We start from the raw sequence: 17,609 nt of genomic DNA, 5'->3' as shown, positions 1-17,609 counted from the left end.
GAACAACTCTGTTTCCATGCAGAGTTGCCAGCATCATGAATGGTGCTACAAACCAGAAGGCACAAAGGCTATTAAAGAAGCAGTTTGGAATACCTACATCTGTAATGCTATAATGTGCTTTATGGCGGGTGGAGGAAGGGATGCCGGCTTAGCAGGAAGCTTGTACGAGGTCACTTCTTTATCAGTAACACAACCACGAGTGGTCACTTCCTTTAAACTAAACAACACGCTAAAGGAGGAGGATGGAAAGGAACACAATGAAGGAAGAAAAAACAAGAAAATCCAAAAACAAATAGTAAATTTCATGATATTCTGCCAACTCCTGATTGTTTTCAAAGAGTTTGCTGTGTATGAAGACAATTCACCATTTTTGCATTGCTAGATCACGTAGGCACCAAGTGGAAAATTACAAGTATTACTATAATTATGCCAGCTTTCCTTTGCCATAGGGTTTGAACACAGATGCCTTATATAATCATCTGAACCTCATACTGACTTAGCACAGAGTATATGATTTGGTCAGAGTTTGGATCTGTTTTGCTTTCTTCATCTGCACATTCCATCTTTGTTCCAGTATGCTGGCTGGTCTGAGCTATGTTGCTTTCACTCCTTTGCTCAATTTGAAAAAATATTGTCAAGCTTTTAAATCTACGTGTATTATAAAGAGAGGCTACGGTGCTTAAATGTGCTAAATTGTATAGCTAGGCAATCGCTATTCAGTTAGAAATAAGATTCCTATTTAACATTTTTTTTTTTGGTAGAAAACTTCAATAAATAGTCGTATCAATAGTACAAAGGATTCTGAAGCACGGCTCTTGCAGCTACAGCTTCACCTGTGACTCATCATTGACTGGGGAACTACCACAGGGCTGAGGAGTCTGCTGTGTAGAGTGGGATGTCTTTATAGATGCTTGTATGAAGGACATGTAAAGTATTTGCTATGTGTCTAAGCCTGGGAAACAGTATAGTGCTCATCAGTTGAAAAAGTAAACAGAGAGTTGCAAAGAACCAAATTTATCTGTAAACAGGTATTCTTCACTTTCAGGAATCTAAGCAAAAAGTTCCCGATATTCCCTTAGTGTGCCTAGTGTGCAAGAATTCTCACCATGCTCTTGAAAAAACTTACGAAAAACCAAACCACTCTAACACAATATAGAAGCATCTGTCAGCTACACATCATTGTATGTTAAGCTTCTGTGTTAACCAGTTATGGTAACAAAATAGCTACAATGCCTACCAGTGGCTCAGACAAAAAGAAATAGCACAATCAATCCTTCTATCGTCTTCCATACTGTGGTTTGTTGCATGTAAGCCAACATTACCTGGTGAAACAAAGATTCCACATTAAAATTTCACATAAGTACAGTATTTTCAGAATAATGTTTTTACCTCCCAGAGGTGCTGATTAAACATTAAGCAGGTAGAGACTGCAAGAAAATGATGGGATTTCTTTGGTACTATAACATCCTTTGCATTATCTTTTTGTTTTCACAGGTATCACTGGGGAAAAAAAAAAAAGAAAAGAAAAATCTCTAGCTTCACAATTTTGAAAATGGTCTTCGGACACGACAAGGGCATCTAATTTAATATTAGAAGGATGGAAGGTAAAGTGGATGGAGAAAGGAATGAGTGACAGCCAACATTTCATGCAAATCAGAACAAGCAAATCATAGTTATGAATAAACACATCAGATGAAAAGACGCTTAGATATTAGTGGTAAGCAGATCTGTCGACAGCTGTAAGTGCATATGTCAGCCTATTAAATATCCATACAAAGAATACAGATATGAATAAGACTTTATATTCCCAAGCATGGGCACTCTTCTACATTGTATCTTCCTGTGTGGAGCCATTCCTACAGCCATTTCTGCTGTAACACTCATCACACAAAAGCCTGAATAGCTAACGGCTACAGCAGCACTAGGGCTAGAGGGCAGATGAACTATCCTCAGACTGTAAATGAACCCTGAGTGTTCAGGAGTGGTGTAAACAGCTGAGTAACTTGAAGGTTCAAGTGGTACACTCCAAGTCAACAGCTATCAGGTGCACGAAAGTATGTGTATGTTATTAGTATAAGGTAACTAGCACCTAACAGATAGGCTGAAGTACTAACTGAAGATTGTTTAGAAAGATGTGTTTAGAAGATGTGTTTAGAAAATGCTGGGAACAGACTGTTCTTCAAACAAGAAGCAGAGATGATTAAATTTACTTTCTCTGAATGCCACTGTATCTCTGGGCTTTGCTTTGCACATATTCTAGCTGCAAGGCCACTGAGATAACGCAAGCCGTATCAAGCAAGAGGCTCAGCAACTGAAGTACAAGACTACATGGATCCAGGCCCTTTTGGAAGGCTCTCCAGGGTGTACCACTGTCTCCTTTACTTTGCCCTTCACACCAAAAATAAAACCTGTATTCAAATGATCACTAACAGATACAGAACACCTCATGGAATTTGCAGCTTTCAACTAGCGTATGCTGGTTTTACGGCTCTACTTTGGGAGGCAGAAAGGGAGAGGGAGTCAAAGTGCCCAAGCTACAGACATTACTGTTTGGGTGTTTGGTTATTTTTTTTTATTTCCAAACAAAAATAAATAAAAAAGAGCAAACACAGGAGGCATGTGGGCTAACTGGAAGACAGACAAACAACTAGCTGGAAGTACATTATATGCTTAGGCTTCCTAAGACTTTTCTTACAATAGGAGAATGCAAGACAACTTGTATTATTTCTGTCTATTTTGAACATTGTAAAATGAGCAAGCAAGGGATTACTACAATAGCTGCAGTTATTAAAAATGCATTATTTCCCTATTAACAATTCAAAACAGATGCCAAAGATCATCTTGACTAGAAATAAAACTGCTGGAGTGAATAAAATATCCAGCAATTAGCTAACAGCAAATCAGAGATGCTCCAGATTTCACTGTAGTGCATTCATTAATTGCTTCTTTCAGAACAAATTTAATTTTTAATTCTGGGCTACAAAATTAATCCCTCTGAGTATTTTCTAAATAAAGCCTCAAATCGGAAGTTAGACTGAAGCATCCATTTCTGTTAGTTTTGTTTCTAATGATTTCTATATATAAATTGATAAATGGGAAGACTAAAAGCTAAAATTAATACTATTAAATATATGTGGAAATTTAAAGCCCAATCTTGTTAGTGTTCTAGTAGCTGATTTTCATTCACAGCAGTAGGATTCCCATATACGGGCTGTTTACAAAAACAGATGCATAATTTGTACTCAACTAAGAGATTACAGATGTAGTAAAATTTAGCTCATGGGTAAACCAAACAAATTCCCGACATGAGGAAGACTATAACAGTCTGGGTCTAACACACCACCACATTTGTGTGTAGGATGCTACCTGGGACAGCATTAGCATCACTGTATAATTTGAAACTAAATTCTACAGAACAGACTTGCAGCTCTTTTTTCCTTCCCAAGAACAGAGTCCTTCAGGAACACAGGATAATTTGTTAGAAGGGACTTCTGGAGGTTTGTGCAGTCCAGTCCCCTGCTCAAAGCAGGGCTAACTACATCAAGCTGCTCAGAGCTGTGCCCAGTTGACCTGAGTACTACTGAAGACAGAGATACCACCTCCTCTCCTGGCCTCTGTTCCAGTGTTTAACCACGCTCAGGGTGAAATTCCGCTCTCTCTCCCACCCCGTACCTATCTAATAGGAATTTTCCTTACTGCAATCTGGTTTTGTTGCCTCTTGTGCTACCCTCTCCTAGAAGAGGCTGGCTGCACCTTTTCCATACTCTCCTATTAAGGAGTTGAAGACAGCACCAGCCCTGAGACTTCTCTTCTCCAGGCTGAGCAGCCCCCGTTCTCGCAGCCTCTCCTCACTTCATGTGCTCTGGCTCCCAGACACCTCGGTGGCCCTTTGCTGGACCTGCTCCAGTATCCTGATGCCTTTCAAAAAGCCAGACACTCCAGAGGAGGTTTCACAAGTGGTGACAGAAGGGAGGAAATGCCTCCCTCAGCCTGCTGCCCACTCGTGCCCATACAGCCCTGCACATGGCTGGCCACCTTTGCCACAAGCACGCTCTGATGGCTCATTAACATCTTTTGCAAAAGCTCATCTTGCACCCAGGTAACTTGTGTGTTGGGCTGGGGGAAAGAGGTCAGAGAGAACAAGGCCATATCTAATCCCTGAACTCCTTTATCTAATCACACATAATAAAAAAGGAGGTTAGCACAGATCACGTTCTGCTGGTGGACCTACACTGGTTAGCCAGGAAAGGGGGTGAGCGACATGTAGAGCACGTTAAGTTTCCTGGCAGCCAGTGACCGACCCGTTGCTTGCTCCATTACTGTTAGGTGAATATGGGCAACAATACTATATTATGAGTTGTTGGAAGTTCCCGTATCTCCACCCATTCTAACGAAGTTACGGCTATATATGTACACACAGTTGGAGAGTTTGAGACCTAAATTTCCTTGAGAGCAAACAAGGTCAATGATGAGTTCCTTCATACACCCCAATCCTTACAGAAAAGCTGAAGGTCTTAGGGCATATGTTTGGACATTATCCAAATCTATATCTTGTTTTACACGTTAGCACTCTAAAAATTGTACATGCTTTACAGATCCAGCCACACTTAGGGCATTTTTTTTTTTTTTTTTTTTTTACTGCACAAAGACAGAAAGACAAAAAAGCTAGAGAAGTTTAGGATTTTTTAAGCACAAAGTTATGCTGCTGTAAGTTTTAATTCCAGAAGAAATGCTACTGATAAAAATAATAACCTACATGGAGAAAGATACCGAAACATTCAAGAAACAACTGGTTTTCCAATCAACATCCCTATAGGAAGATCTCTAACAAGTCCTTAAAATTAAAGCATTATAAACTAAGGACAAAGGAAAACCAAAAGCCTCATTAAAAAGCAAGTGGGGAATCTAATAGTGTTCAGGCCCTGCTCCTCACTGATGGAATACTAAGTTGAAAGACAACTCAACTATGCATTCACTACCACCAAATGAAACTAAGAGCTCTGATGGGAGAAAAAACCAAACATACAAACAGATGGGGCAGTGTAAAACAACAGGATGAATCCAAACATGCACGGTTAGAGATAACTAAGAGATGACAGATTCAAATCAGAAATATGTTTATGCATTTACAGATTTAGGATTCATTGTTTGTTTTTGTCTTTCCTTATTACCAGTGCAAAGCGATTTGATTTTTCAGCACCAGACTTCCAATATTTTGATATTAATATTATTCATGAGCTGGCAATTATCACTAAGTTAATCGCTAATAGTAAAAAAATTAATGACTATTTTTTCATGACACGCACAATTTCTTAACAGTTTTCACATTTCTAATTACTTAGATTAGCTGTCCTTTGATGCTTCTATAAGATGACTTAAAATAAACACTGGCACTGACAATGAATTGTATTAAGATGTATAATTACTGCTCTCCACATTTGATCAAAGAGAGCTTGGAAAACACACAGTAAAGACGTCTATGTTAAATGAAGCATTATTAGCTGGAAAACATATATTTTTCATATATTCAGGGCAGACTCTGCTTAGCATCAAGGGCCTGCATCTGTTTAAACCCCCCTTACTTCCATTCAAATCAAAAGGCAGTGCTGAGCCTTTTGCAGGTCCATGCCTTTAACCTTGGGAGTGCCACAATACATGGCTTACCTCACATACTGTCATGAAATATTCAGAGGTTAAAAGAAGTGTTGCTCAGAACAACATCAATATCCTGCATAAATTATATAAACATTTCAATATGTTTGTTATGTGAGAACTAAACCTACAACTAGCTTCTTCCTACCTTTCAAAGAGTCTAGGGGGATGTGCCTCTTAAAGCACATGAAACTCATTTTACTGTATAATTCAAGAGTGCCTGAGAGAAGTGAATAGAACTATCCTATGAGATGTTAAGAATGTTTGATATGTTTTTCTAATAATCTTTTTCTTTTTTTTTCTTTTAAAACTTAAACTACTATTCCTTTTCTTATGTCAAATGTTAACATTAGATCTCTCTTCAAAAATAAAAAGTGGGTGGACCGTATCTACTCTTACCTGTACTCTGAGTGTGTGGCAGGGACAGCTAGCTGGGTATGGTACAATGGAGCTGGACAGCAAAACTGGTGCAGAGTATTTAAAGACCTACGACACAAGGAAAAACACAAAGTCAAAACACCAAGTGTTTAGAAAGGGGCTTTTTAGGGAAAAGCATGTGCTAATAGGTATATTTGAAACTCATGATAACTTTGAATGAAATTTGATGTACAGCTGTCAATTCTGAATCCCAGGAAATAAAGAGGGAAATAGTCCCATAGTTTAAATATACACATCAAGAATGACAGTGATGAACTGTTGCAATGAAGAATCAAAGTTTTCTTGCAAGATTAAGATAAAATGCCAATTTAAGACTTTGTTTTTGCCTTGCCATGTGGAACAGAGGCAAAAGCTAAACATTGAGGGTTAAAATTCCTATGGAAATGAAGCTTCAGACTTGCACGTTACTCTGCACCAGTCAAGCTGTTTCTTTGTTAATGGAATTACAAACACAGTGCTTAAACATGAGGAGGAATAATGTGATGAATATGGACATAAGCTTTCTTCAAGCCCGGTAATTATACGTATTGCAATATGCCACTTACAAATCTGAAAGAATCTAAGTTTCACCCAAGTTTTAAACAATATTCTGAAATGTGCAATACTAACTTAATTGCTGTCATTTGTTCAAAGCATGAAAAAATAAAAAAGTTTTACAACACAAAAAGATATTCCGCACCCCAGATCATTATGGTTGTATTGTTTCATTAAAAGCAAAGACGAGTTGCAAAACAAGACAAGGTATTGCATCTGAAGTAAAGCTTAGAAAATCTTTAAGCAACACACAGTACACTTCTCAGCATTTTTGATGTTTGTGCCAGGAAACATTAAACAAGGTTTAGCACAGTAAGTCCTCCATGATAAAACCACCTAATCAAATTTCTTTAGACACAGCATTCTTCTAGGAAATCATAAAAAAATTAATCAATATTTCCTAGCTGTTAGAGCAGGCACACATGGAAGAAGTAGCCATTAAATTGAAAATCCTCATTTAACTTGTAAGCATCCAAACTGACTATTAATAGAGAACGTGTGTATGTGTACACACACACACCCCCTTTCTCCCCCCACCTTTTTCTTGGCATCTTGACAAATGTTTCAGAAGATTGATTTTGATTCTTCTGCATCCCTGAGGCTTAAAGTGAATCCTGTGAGGTCACTCTCTCATAAGATCAAACAGTGTGGTTAAGCAAAAAAAGTCAGGCTTTGTTCAGAAAGGAGTCAGTTACTAATCCTTTTTAAAAAAAAACAAGGTCAGCCTGTTCTGATTTCTGTTGCCAACAGTGTGTCAGCAACTGCATGGCCAAGATGAGTTAGGTTTTCTGTTTAAAGATAGCAACTGATGGTAACTCCTATGAAGTACTTGAGCTTTTGGAAACACAAGTGCAACACAATTCAGTCATGAGGCAAATTGCCATCATGGGACATACCCTGCTAACACCTCGTAGTCCACAATTACTACTTGGTGGCACCTTCAAACCACTTGGAAAAACGACCAGAACAATTCTAAAGACAGATGGACAATGTTACTGAAAACACTGATGGACCATGATAAAAGCAGTTAGAACACGCAAAAGCTGCATTTTCTGACAAGAAAAACACACGATATTCACACAAGTTGCTCCACACAATTCACAGAACCAGGGTAGTACGTTGTAAGCGTGCTCTGCACAATAGTCTCACATTGGGTAGGGAAACTGATCACACTGACGAAATCGCTGCTTCCTGCTTTGTGAAAACCTTATTTTTTTCAGTAGAAGCAAAAGGAGGAAATTAGTATGAAAGTGTCCCAGATTCCCTTCCCACCACTCTTTTTTTCCATACAAATCTATCTGTTCTTACCAAAAGTACCTCTTTCTTCAGAGAATAAACCAGTAAATGTATGAAAAAATCTGTCTGGATTCAGTTCTGCTCAACAAAGCATTTTGAACGGAGCTTGCTCCTGACTATTCCAAACAGAATCTGCCCACAAGGCTCCATAAATCCATCCTATCCAACTTTCCTAGGTTCCAAAAAAAATCTAAACAATAAAGAAAAAAGTTCTCCCTATAATCTCAGTTTGCTCATCTGCAGTTAAGGTTAATACTCACCTATCGCACAAGACTGGTTAGGAGCTCAACTGCTTTGAGTTTCTTTTCGAAGGTGCAGTAGAAATGCAAAAGTCCAGTTACCTTGATAGCAATAAGAAGTGCCAAAGATTTGTCAAGTAGTAAGTACACTGGCACTCTGTGTGTCATAGGTGCAGGAATGGAGTAGACAAAACAGATGACAGCATTTAACTGCAGGCTTGTAATTAAGTTACCACACATCATTGCTGTGTTGCAACAAGAAAATCTCAGATGTCAAAGACGTATGTTCAATACATAAGATTAGGCTTCAGCCATTTCTTAGCGTGTTCAAACATAGACTTTTTGTCCAACTAGTTACAGAAGCCGACATGAGGTTTGGACTCCAAATTTTAAAATTCAGGGATATCTTGACTCAGTGTTTTGGTCCCTCTAGATCCCACTGACTGATGCTCAATCAGCCTGACAAATGATGAGGCCCAGGCTTTACAGCCTCTGTCATAGCATACTAATTTTACCCAAAGCAAATCTACCTTCTGCTGGTGGAGTCTAAGATCCATATGTGGCATTTTGTGCCTTCAATCACCTGCTAAAACAGTACTTCCATTCATTTACTCCTCTGGAACATATCAGAAAAAGTTCAAGATTCACATATCCCCCCCCCTTTTTTTTTTAAACTATATAGCTAGATTTTCTGATCAGCCTTCAACACAAGTTTGCATTCAAAATAGAATTTATTTTCTAAGTTGTAACACCTAAACACATCAGAAGAATTGTATTTAAATAATTCAGAGGAGAAGTAATCACTTCCCCTGTTCACAGTATCATAGATACTTGGCCCTTAGTTTCTACATCTCTGATCTATGGTCTTCAACAGATGATTTAAGATTATAAATAGAGCACAGCTACTTCAGCACTGACACAAGACAAATGACTAAATTGATGAATGCCTCTTCTGGTAATTTCAGTTTCCGAAGCATTACTGCAACATCCCGGTGGACGTGGAAGCTTTGCAATTTCCCGCCGCTGGGCCAAGTTTCTTCCAGCTCTCCCCAAGTATTGACAGACAGGTAACCACTTCTCAATTTTTAAAGAAAGTTCTTTTGAGAACAGACTAGTCAAACAGTAAAAACAACCAAATCGAAAAGAAAACCTCAAAATCACATCTCCCTCAGGATACCAATATAATGAGAAAAATCCAGCTACGAAGTAAGTATACAGACCCAAAGTAGCTTTAACTGTTCCTCTCCCTTCTGTATAAATTCCATTATGTTTGCCATTAGAAACCACTCATTTTAACAACACTTTCATATCTATCAGCCAACAGAAGTGACCATTCTTTTTATTCTTGCAGTACTAGGGCCTTGTTTAGATGTACAAATGAAAAGAAACAGATTACTGATCATCACATAAAGCTACAACTGTTTGCCCGCCCCCCGCCTCCCCCCCATTTTCTCTTACAATCATCCACAAGACTCCCAAACTCAGTAGATGATTTTCTCAATATTGGTTTTAAAACAACCTGGGAGAACAGAATACCAGGCTATTAACTTGGAATTACTTTTGCTCTAATGGGCTATCCTCTTACTATTTTCAAAATGTCCTCTTAGTAGGCTGGTAACCATCCTCCTGCTCCTGGCAACAGGGCAGTGCTGCTGCGCTACCGGCTCTAGCACGCACCACCTCCATCCAGCGATATGTTGAGAGCCAGGAGAAAGCTTGTCCTCCTAACCCTGAACTTAGTACAGGATAAGATATCCAACCCTTTGTTATTTTGCTACTGTTTAATTTTAAGCATGTGTAAACCTGTGAGTAGGTTGACAGCATTATTAAATCATCACTGTCTTAGAACTTCTTCCTAACAAGATTATCAGCTTTCAAACAGAAGAGACTGCGAGACTGCTGTCTCACAGATACTTAGTAAAAGTGTATCGGTACAGGACCACTGCTGGAAGAAATGTCTTTTTATAAAGTTAATGATGTGGCTGATGACAGGAGTCTACTAGGTACGTTTGTTCATCTTAACTGCTGCATTTTTCTACAGCCATATTACTTCATACACTATTCCTCTTCTTTGGATGAAATAACAATCTGTTCGCCTCCATCTGCCAGTATTCTTCCTTTTCTTCTGGTACGTTTTTCCATGAGGTGCTGTGTTCCAACGAGTAGGTGCAAGCACCAGGAAAAATTTATACCAGCGCAGCCTCCTATACTGCCTCAGGCACTCTGTATACCTGGTGCTAGTTAATACATACCCTTTTTAAAGTTAGCTTGTAAATAGCACAAGTGGTAGACAAGTTCATCCCCTATATAAGTCCATTCACTTTAATGTCATCTGAGGTAGCTAAGAATAATTTGACTGGATTCATGCCTACAAGCTAATAAAAGGAATACTTCCATTTCTCAGTATTCTGTCCTGATGAATAACAACATTATTTTACAAGTTGAAAATTTTCTTTCTCCTGTCAATCCAGACTTATGGCTACAGCCGAGATTAGAAAAGACTATAGTTAAAAACTAGTAAAGTCTGTCCTGTTCTCATTTAATAAACCTAACCATTTCTTTAATGAGAAACAAAACTTGAAATATGATCAAACTGATCTCCAAATAGATGACAAACAATAAAAGTCATAATAATACAGCCTCATACTGACTCCAGCTGAAAGTTTGCTTATTAACATGTTTATTAACATGCTAGAAAGGCTTTTGGAATCAACACTGACTGACCCCACAAGACAACTCACTTTTTGGAAACTCATCCCAGCAGAGAAAACAGCAGATAGCTTTATATGGCAACTCACATAATCTCCTCATAGCCCAAGTTTGATTGTAGCTGTCTGTGGACATGTCCGCTAAGAGGTGATTTAGCAGATGATCCATTCACATTTGCAAGGACAAATTCTTACTGTTCTGACATCAAAGATATTCCTTTCACTACTCAGATCTTCACCCAAAATACACAGGACAGTGTGGTTTTGGCTTTTGAAGTAGCACTGAAAAAGCTTTTTTTTTTTTTTTTAATTAGTTTCAGCCCACTTTATGTCCAGCAGTCTGTAGCCAAGCATGTCAAGGAGAGGCTGTGGTGGCATATAGCAAATGTTATCTTTTTTCACACTGTTCTTATTACTTACAGTTTTTTTCCTACACACTTTTCTGAATGGCAACTATACAAAATTAAATGCTGTTATTGCTTTTATGGCTGCATATGTAAAAGCCTTACAGTTCACATGTACTTGGCAGAGATCGTCACACACTATAGAAGACTACAACTAATACCTTTATTCCTATCATTTCCTTTCAACAAGATGGCTTTCTGTACACCGCTTGTTGGACACCAAATCACAGGAAGGTAACAAGACAACTCATGGCAAGTAAACATCACTATAATTACCTTGCACTGTAGTCTGAGAGTCAAGAAAACCGTCCAGATATCAAAGTAGCATAACGATATGTTCTAGACCTGTTATGTTGGCATCTCCCTCCTTCCATCTCTGTCCCCCCTCCCATGCAGTAGTCATATAACCTAGTTAAAAACATTGTAGGATAGGATTTTTTTGTAATAGAAATCAGAGATAGTTTCACTAGCTATCAAGGATGCTGAATAAAATCCACAGTTCTAAGAGATGGGCACACGTAGGCTAGAGCACAGACCACTGAATTTTGCTCAAGAATACATAAAATTTGGTTGTCGTCAAAATGATTAAACATCAGCATTTGTACGTGTTGCAGTATAAATGCAAACTGATAGGTTCTTGTTTTAAATAATACTACCCTGTATGTATTTCCAACTCCAGCATCCACAGCTGGATTTTTCAAAAGAATGATTAGGTATGCTTTCACTGACCTCTCCTCCATCAAAAGGGCCTTAATTATAATCTCTTGGGAGAATAAATCCAGTACTGTCAGAGCATACTAAACAAGAAACATCAGTTATTTTTGTCCCATCCTAGAACACAATGCTTATTAACATTATAGATAACTATTTTAAAAATAATTATTATAAACTTTTTTGGTTTCATGAAAATGAAGTACCAGCCTACATAAATAGGCAAGAGGTGATTCTTTTGCATCCTAGCCAAGGCACAGTTTGTAGGCAGCCTCCAATACTGGGTTAGCTGTAACTAGGGTGAATTTAATTAAGGTTGTTAATATGTAGACAGTTATAATTAGGAGCATTTATTTCCCTTTTGATTAAGTCTTACTATAAAACCATCTATTCTGAAGGGTGCTATACAATAATTTACAGTACACATGAAATGCACTTCTATCATTTGTACTTACTAGTCACTTTCAAAATCTGTAGGAAAAAACCCCACACAGTCCAAAACCAGAAATAAAGATGAGCAGAGACATGAAGCTGCGTATGATAGAAGGAAAAAGTCTTTTAGATTAAATCAGAAAATTGATAGATTCACTGCATCTTTTCTGTATTTCCCACGTCATTAAATTAGGTCCCAGAATTTCTTAAGAAATTACAACTCACATTACAAAATACAGCCACGTTTATAATTTCACAAAGCAATAATCATAGTAAAACCAAATCTAAATAGTGACATCTATACATATTGGATTTGAAGCTCATGAAAGAGGAAAACTAGTGATGTTCAAAGAATGAAATTACACAGATATAGCATAAGAGATTTACAGCAAGGCAAATCCTATTACTAAAAACAATGGTACAATGACATATGTTCTACTCAGTGCAGCATCTGAAAAAACGCTTTTGCTAATCCCAGTAGTTTGCATTGTTGTTTAGGTTTTTTTAAAACAGCAATAATCTGGCTTTTTACATTTTATTTTTAAGATGTAAAAAAGATATATTTTATTTTTTAAAAGGCAAAAGTCCTTAGCATATATATTATTAGAACACTGACAGATGTATAGTATTTAAGTTTTCATCTCAAAACTTACTCATGCATTAAAGAGCTGGTGTATTTAACTGTTCAACATAGTTTTCAGTATTCAGAAGAGATCAGTTCTGAAGAATGTGAAGATTTTGTATATATATGTTCTAGACAGTTAGTTCTAAAAAAGCCCGCAGGCTTACATTTTCCTTCTTTTCAACTATCAGCATCAACTTTCTTAAATATGAGTTAAAATTCAGAATTATAGAAGAAGTCACAGTTCATATCTTGTTTCCTACAGCAATGTGCTGAGGTAGGTAAAAGATATCAAACATGTAAGCAGTAATAGAGGAAAATACTGTATACGATGGTCCTATAAATAAGACTGCAACATCACTGTTAAAGAAAGTAACCTACTGAAATTAAATGTTCTTTAACACCACATGATAAGCACTATAAGAAATTCTGTCCCCTGCTGAGAGTTACGAAATCCCCAAATCCCAGAACTCAAGTTAAAATGGAGTCTAACACAAACATTACTACTTCTCCCTTGTATGAACATACGGCATTATATTTAAAGCTGATCCACGTATACCTGGAAGGCTACAACCTGTTTTCCAAGTTCGCTTTCCTTATTTCAACTTCCTATGTATAGTTCCAAGTTTATTTTGATTATAAAACATTTCAACTTAACCATTCATACCATCACCATAAAACAAAAGGCTAAAGAAAACTTAAGAACAAATTTCAATACTTTTTCAATATTCATTTTGAGTAGTTTATTCTTGAATGGTTGAACTTACTATGCCTGCATGCAGACAGTGCTACTGAATATGGAGCAGATTTACTCAAATTAGGACCCTCACAGGCACTACTAAAATAACTGAAAAAGGCTACATATGACAATTGCATCTGCTTAATGTATGATCCTCTGGCAAACCTAAAGCTAACCCTGAAGGGAGAGGATCTTTAACCAGAGTCCAGAAATGCAAATAGCAGGTACAGCCATTTCAAAACACTGGGTTAGAAGTGAACCACTGATGGCAGCGAGGGTGGGTGATAAAGGACAACTTAACTGCCCACTCGTGTCTGTTTTGTTCTGATTTTTCCCTGAAGCCGAACAACATTGCAGTACGGTTTAAGAGAAAGCTCATAGTAAGGATCATGTGGAACCACTAGAATTCAGCCGAATAAAACCACCTAGTGTAGTTTCCATACATACCCTGACACTGACACCACAAACAGTATGGAAACTTTAGCATTGTCCTTCCTCTGGCTACAAGTGGATAAGCACTTAGCTCTTCTGCCAAATGTGACAGCTCATGCGAAGAGCTGCTGCACTGCATTAAATGAATGAAATATTAAACTCCTGCTATGCTGACTATAATGTTTGAGAAACTGTTCAAGTAAATAATAAGCTATTAATGCATCTTTAGGTTTTGATCAAGCATATATACAATGACAACACCACCACAGTGATATTTTGCCTTATTGGTATTAGATTGCTTAAGACTGCATTCCATATCCTTGTATTAGTATTTATGTATTTAAAAGACAGATTACACTTTAATATGACAAAGCATTCGAACAAAATGGAAGAGAGATTCTTGACTCATCACAGACAGAATTCCTAGCATCCTGCATTGCTTCTTATATGCGAAGTGGGTTTTTTGTTATTTTTTTCACTGCTAAACATAGACAAACTCACTTTATTAGGCTAATTTTTTAAATACCTGTGTGCATAAACACAATCATCATCTATGCATTTCTAATAGCCAGATCATTCATCTGCCACAAAGGTAACACCCTAAAAATGGTTCATGGAAAGAAACGTACCAAACAATAAACTGATCACTACTCCCACTTCTGGAATCCTCAACACAGATATCAGAGACGTGATGACAGATGAACAAGGAAAAGGTACTCACAAATAACACCTTCTGCAAGCCATCCTTGAATGTGTTGTGGATTTGGTATTTATATTTTCTGTCACGCAATCTGAGGTAGAAAAGCTTTTTCTTAAGGAAAAAAAAATAAAATCACATTCACAGCTTTTGCGTGCTCATTCAAGATCAGCCACGGTGGAACATCACAGATAAGTAAGCTGGTGATGTAACCAGCATCAAACACTGCATCAGATAAACCCAAAGGCTCTACAGGGTTATATTTTGCAAAGCCAAAAGGTTTTTCCCAGAGAGGAGGTTTAGCAAGCATAAACCAGCCACACTGTTTTCACATTCCTGGTGGGCTTGCTTTCCGCTTCCAAAAAAGGTCCCTAAATCTGTATTTATTATTAAACTTCATCACCAAGAAAAAACAGTATGCTTTCTCATTTGATATTTAGACTGAAACATAAAAGCACCAAATGTTGCATTTCCGAATGCACCATCTCTGTACGAACACTGTAGTACAGTCCAAACCAAGAAAAGGCCATTGGTCCTTTTATCTCCATGGTAACAGCAGCATCTGTGAAGACGAACCGTATTCCCTCTTCACTGCAAAGTCAATTTATAGTCACATACTATGACATAAACTGATAAGACAGCAAAGCTAATCAGCAGCTAGGAGAAACAGGAACCAAAGTACGAGACTAAGCTCTTGCTCAAGAGAATGTTCTTCTGTATATAGTACTTCTCTTGTGAAAATTACAAGATGAGTAACCAAATCAAGCTGTTCCTTTGAGCTGATCCAAGTTGGGAATTTCTGAACTTCCTGGTTTAGCTAGCAAGGATAGTTGCTGAATATTTTATAGAATTAGCCTCTTGTTTAAATCTCCAGTTATACCCTATTACATGGTGAGACAATTAAACAAAGTTGTTCTTTGCAAAAAAATTACTGAAGAAAAAAATTACTTAAACATTACCTTTTCCTTTCAAAAAACTTGAGAAGTTTCACAACTCTACAAACTACTGCCCTCCCCCCTTTTTAGCACCCTCAGCGGTGTGAATATTTCAGCAGCATCATGCTTGTGCACTAACAGTCTCTATCTCCAGGGAAATGACCATATGTACAAGCTTGATGAGTCACCTAAACTTGCTTTTATTTTATTCCTGTCCACGGTGGTCCTTTGTAAAAAACCAAACCAACAAACAAACAAACAACAAAGCCAAACAAAAAACCGCCACCACAAAATTTTCCTTTTTTCCTCTCCTTCCCTGCTTCTTGCCCCACTCCAATGCTCAGCCATCAGGCCTTACGTTATCAAGACAGCCAAGCTTCCTCCCTTGCTTCATGAATCAATATAATGACCATCTGCTCACATTATTAAGTTAAATATATACCAGAACACACTGATGAGGGCAGCTCATTTGCCATGGTCAAGTGATCAGTTCATAGCTGTTTCATGGCCAGTTGTAATATTTCCAGAATGAGAGCGAGCAGGTGGTCAGCCAAATGCTACTTATCACAGCATTACCTATGAAGTTCCCCAGGCTAAAGAGAAGCATGAACTGTCAAAGATGCTGCTAAATAATGCAACTTTGCAAAACAAAAAAAATGGTAAGGCAGGAGATATTCTGATGATCTTTGGTCCAAACTGATTTGCAAACAAATATCTTTTGTGTCAAAATACCCTAAGATGCTCCCTTTTGGTCAGTCCCCATTCCACAGCGAAGGCCTGATTTGAAGCATCTGTTCCTTGAAACACACGTGTACAACACTGCAAGGCATTAACAGGATTACTTGGTGTCTGCTAACTATGGAAGTTAAATATCTTTCCCACAAATTAAGATAACTCAGAGAAATACAGATTAAAGACAAGTGTTTTTTCTATTACACTGAAGACAGCCTAGAAGTATCTTCCCTTGCTCCAGAGAAGTTTTATAATGATTCAAATACTGGTTCATTTTTAGCAGACACCAGATACAGAGCACTGAAGAAATAGTACAATTTCAAAAGGTGCTTGCGTATTGTGAAATTGCACATAGCAGCCAAAACCCTCTAATAGCCATCAATACATCACGTGAATAAATGCCTGCTAAGAAAATAAAACCGTTCCATAAAGAGTCCCATAAAACGGCTTTCCAACTTATTGTAAAGTCAAGCAGCGCAATCAGCACTGGTGTATGAGGAAGAGAATATACAAGCAGTTTTTTCAGCTAGGTCTGACTCTTCTGTTTTTAAATCCAGTTTCTGCAGATGTCTGGCAGTGCAGTGCACAGGTTGAATGAAAAATGAAGAATAAGTTATACCGGTATTCAGAAAGGTATGGTTGATGGATGACAATCAATCCAGATCAAGGAGGAAACACTTTGGTCAGGTAACTGAATCTACTAGTCCGGTGAAACAGCTATTTTTTCAAACGCCCAGTTTTGAGGCATATAAAAAACAAGACTGAAAAGTCAAATCAATAAGCAAAAGCAAATTGCACAAGAAAGATTCATTATCTGGACTCCAGCAATGCTAAGGCTACAGGAAGGCACTCAGCTGCTGCATGCATGTTGAATTCTGTCACCACACAGGCTCAGAGCTGATGCCCACTGCTCGTTCACTCAGGTTTCTTACAAGAGTTCTAGTATCAAGTGTATCCAAAAGCAGTAACCCAGCCTGCAGTAGTTTCTTCATATATGAACGATGCATTAGTAATTTAAAAGCTATTCCTCCCCATTCT

General features: G+C 37.8%; 1 protein-coding gene across 12 annotated transcripts in view; it reads right to left on the bottom strand.

Moving 5' to 3' along the window:
- IQSEC1 (IQ motif and Sec7 domain ArfGEF 1) overlaps positions 1–17,609 on the bottom strand; it is a 359,420-nt gene that overhangs the window by 181,993 nt on the left and 159,818 nt on the right. For 6 of the 12 annotated variants that reach the window (XM_052776765.1, XM_052776766.1, XM_052776751.1 and 3 more), the window contains one exon: positions 6,052–6,138. The exons of 4 other annotated variants lie outside the window; for them this stretch is intronic. In XM_052776765.1, the coding sequence (XP_052632725.1) occupies positions 6,052–6,138 (87 nt within the window). Of the gene's footprint in view, positions 1–6,051; positions 6,139–14,928; positions 15,363–17,609 lie in introns of those variants that run through there. 2 more of the 12 variants (XM_052776759.1, XM_052776763.1) reach the window with 2 other exon arrangements.

The sequence above is a fragment of the Harpia harpyja genome, chromosome Z, assembly GCF_026419915.1.
Source record: "Harpia harpyja isolate bHarHar1 chromosome Z, bHarHar1 primary haplotype, whole genome shotgun sequence".
Lineage (NCBI taxonomy): Eukaryota > Metazoa > Chordata > Aves > Accipitriformes > Accipitridae > Harpia > Harpia harpyja.
This window is presented reverse-complemented; position numbering and strand designations above follow the sequence as displayed.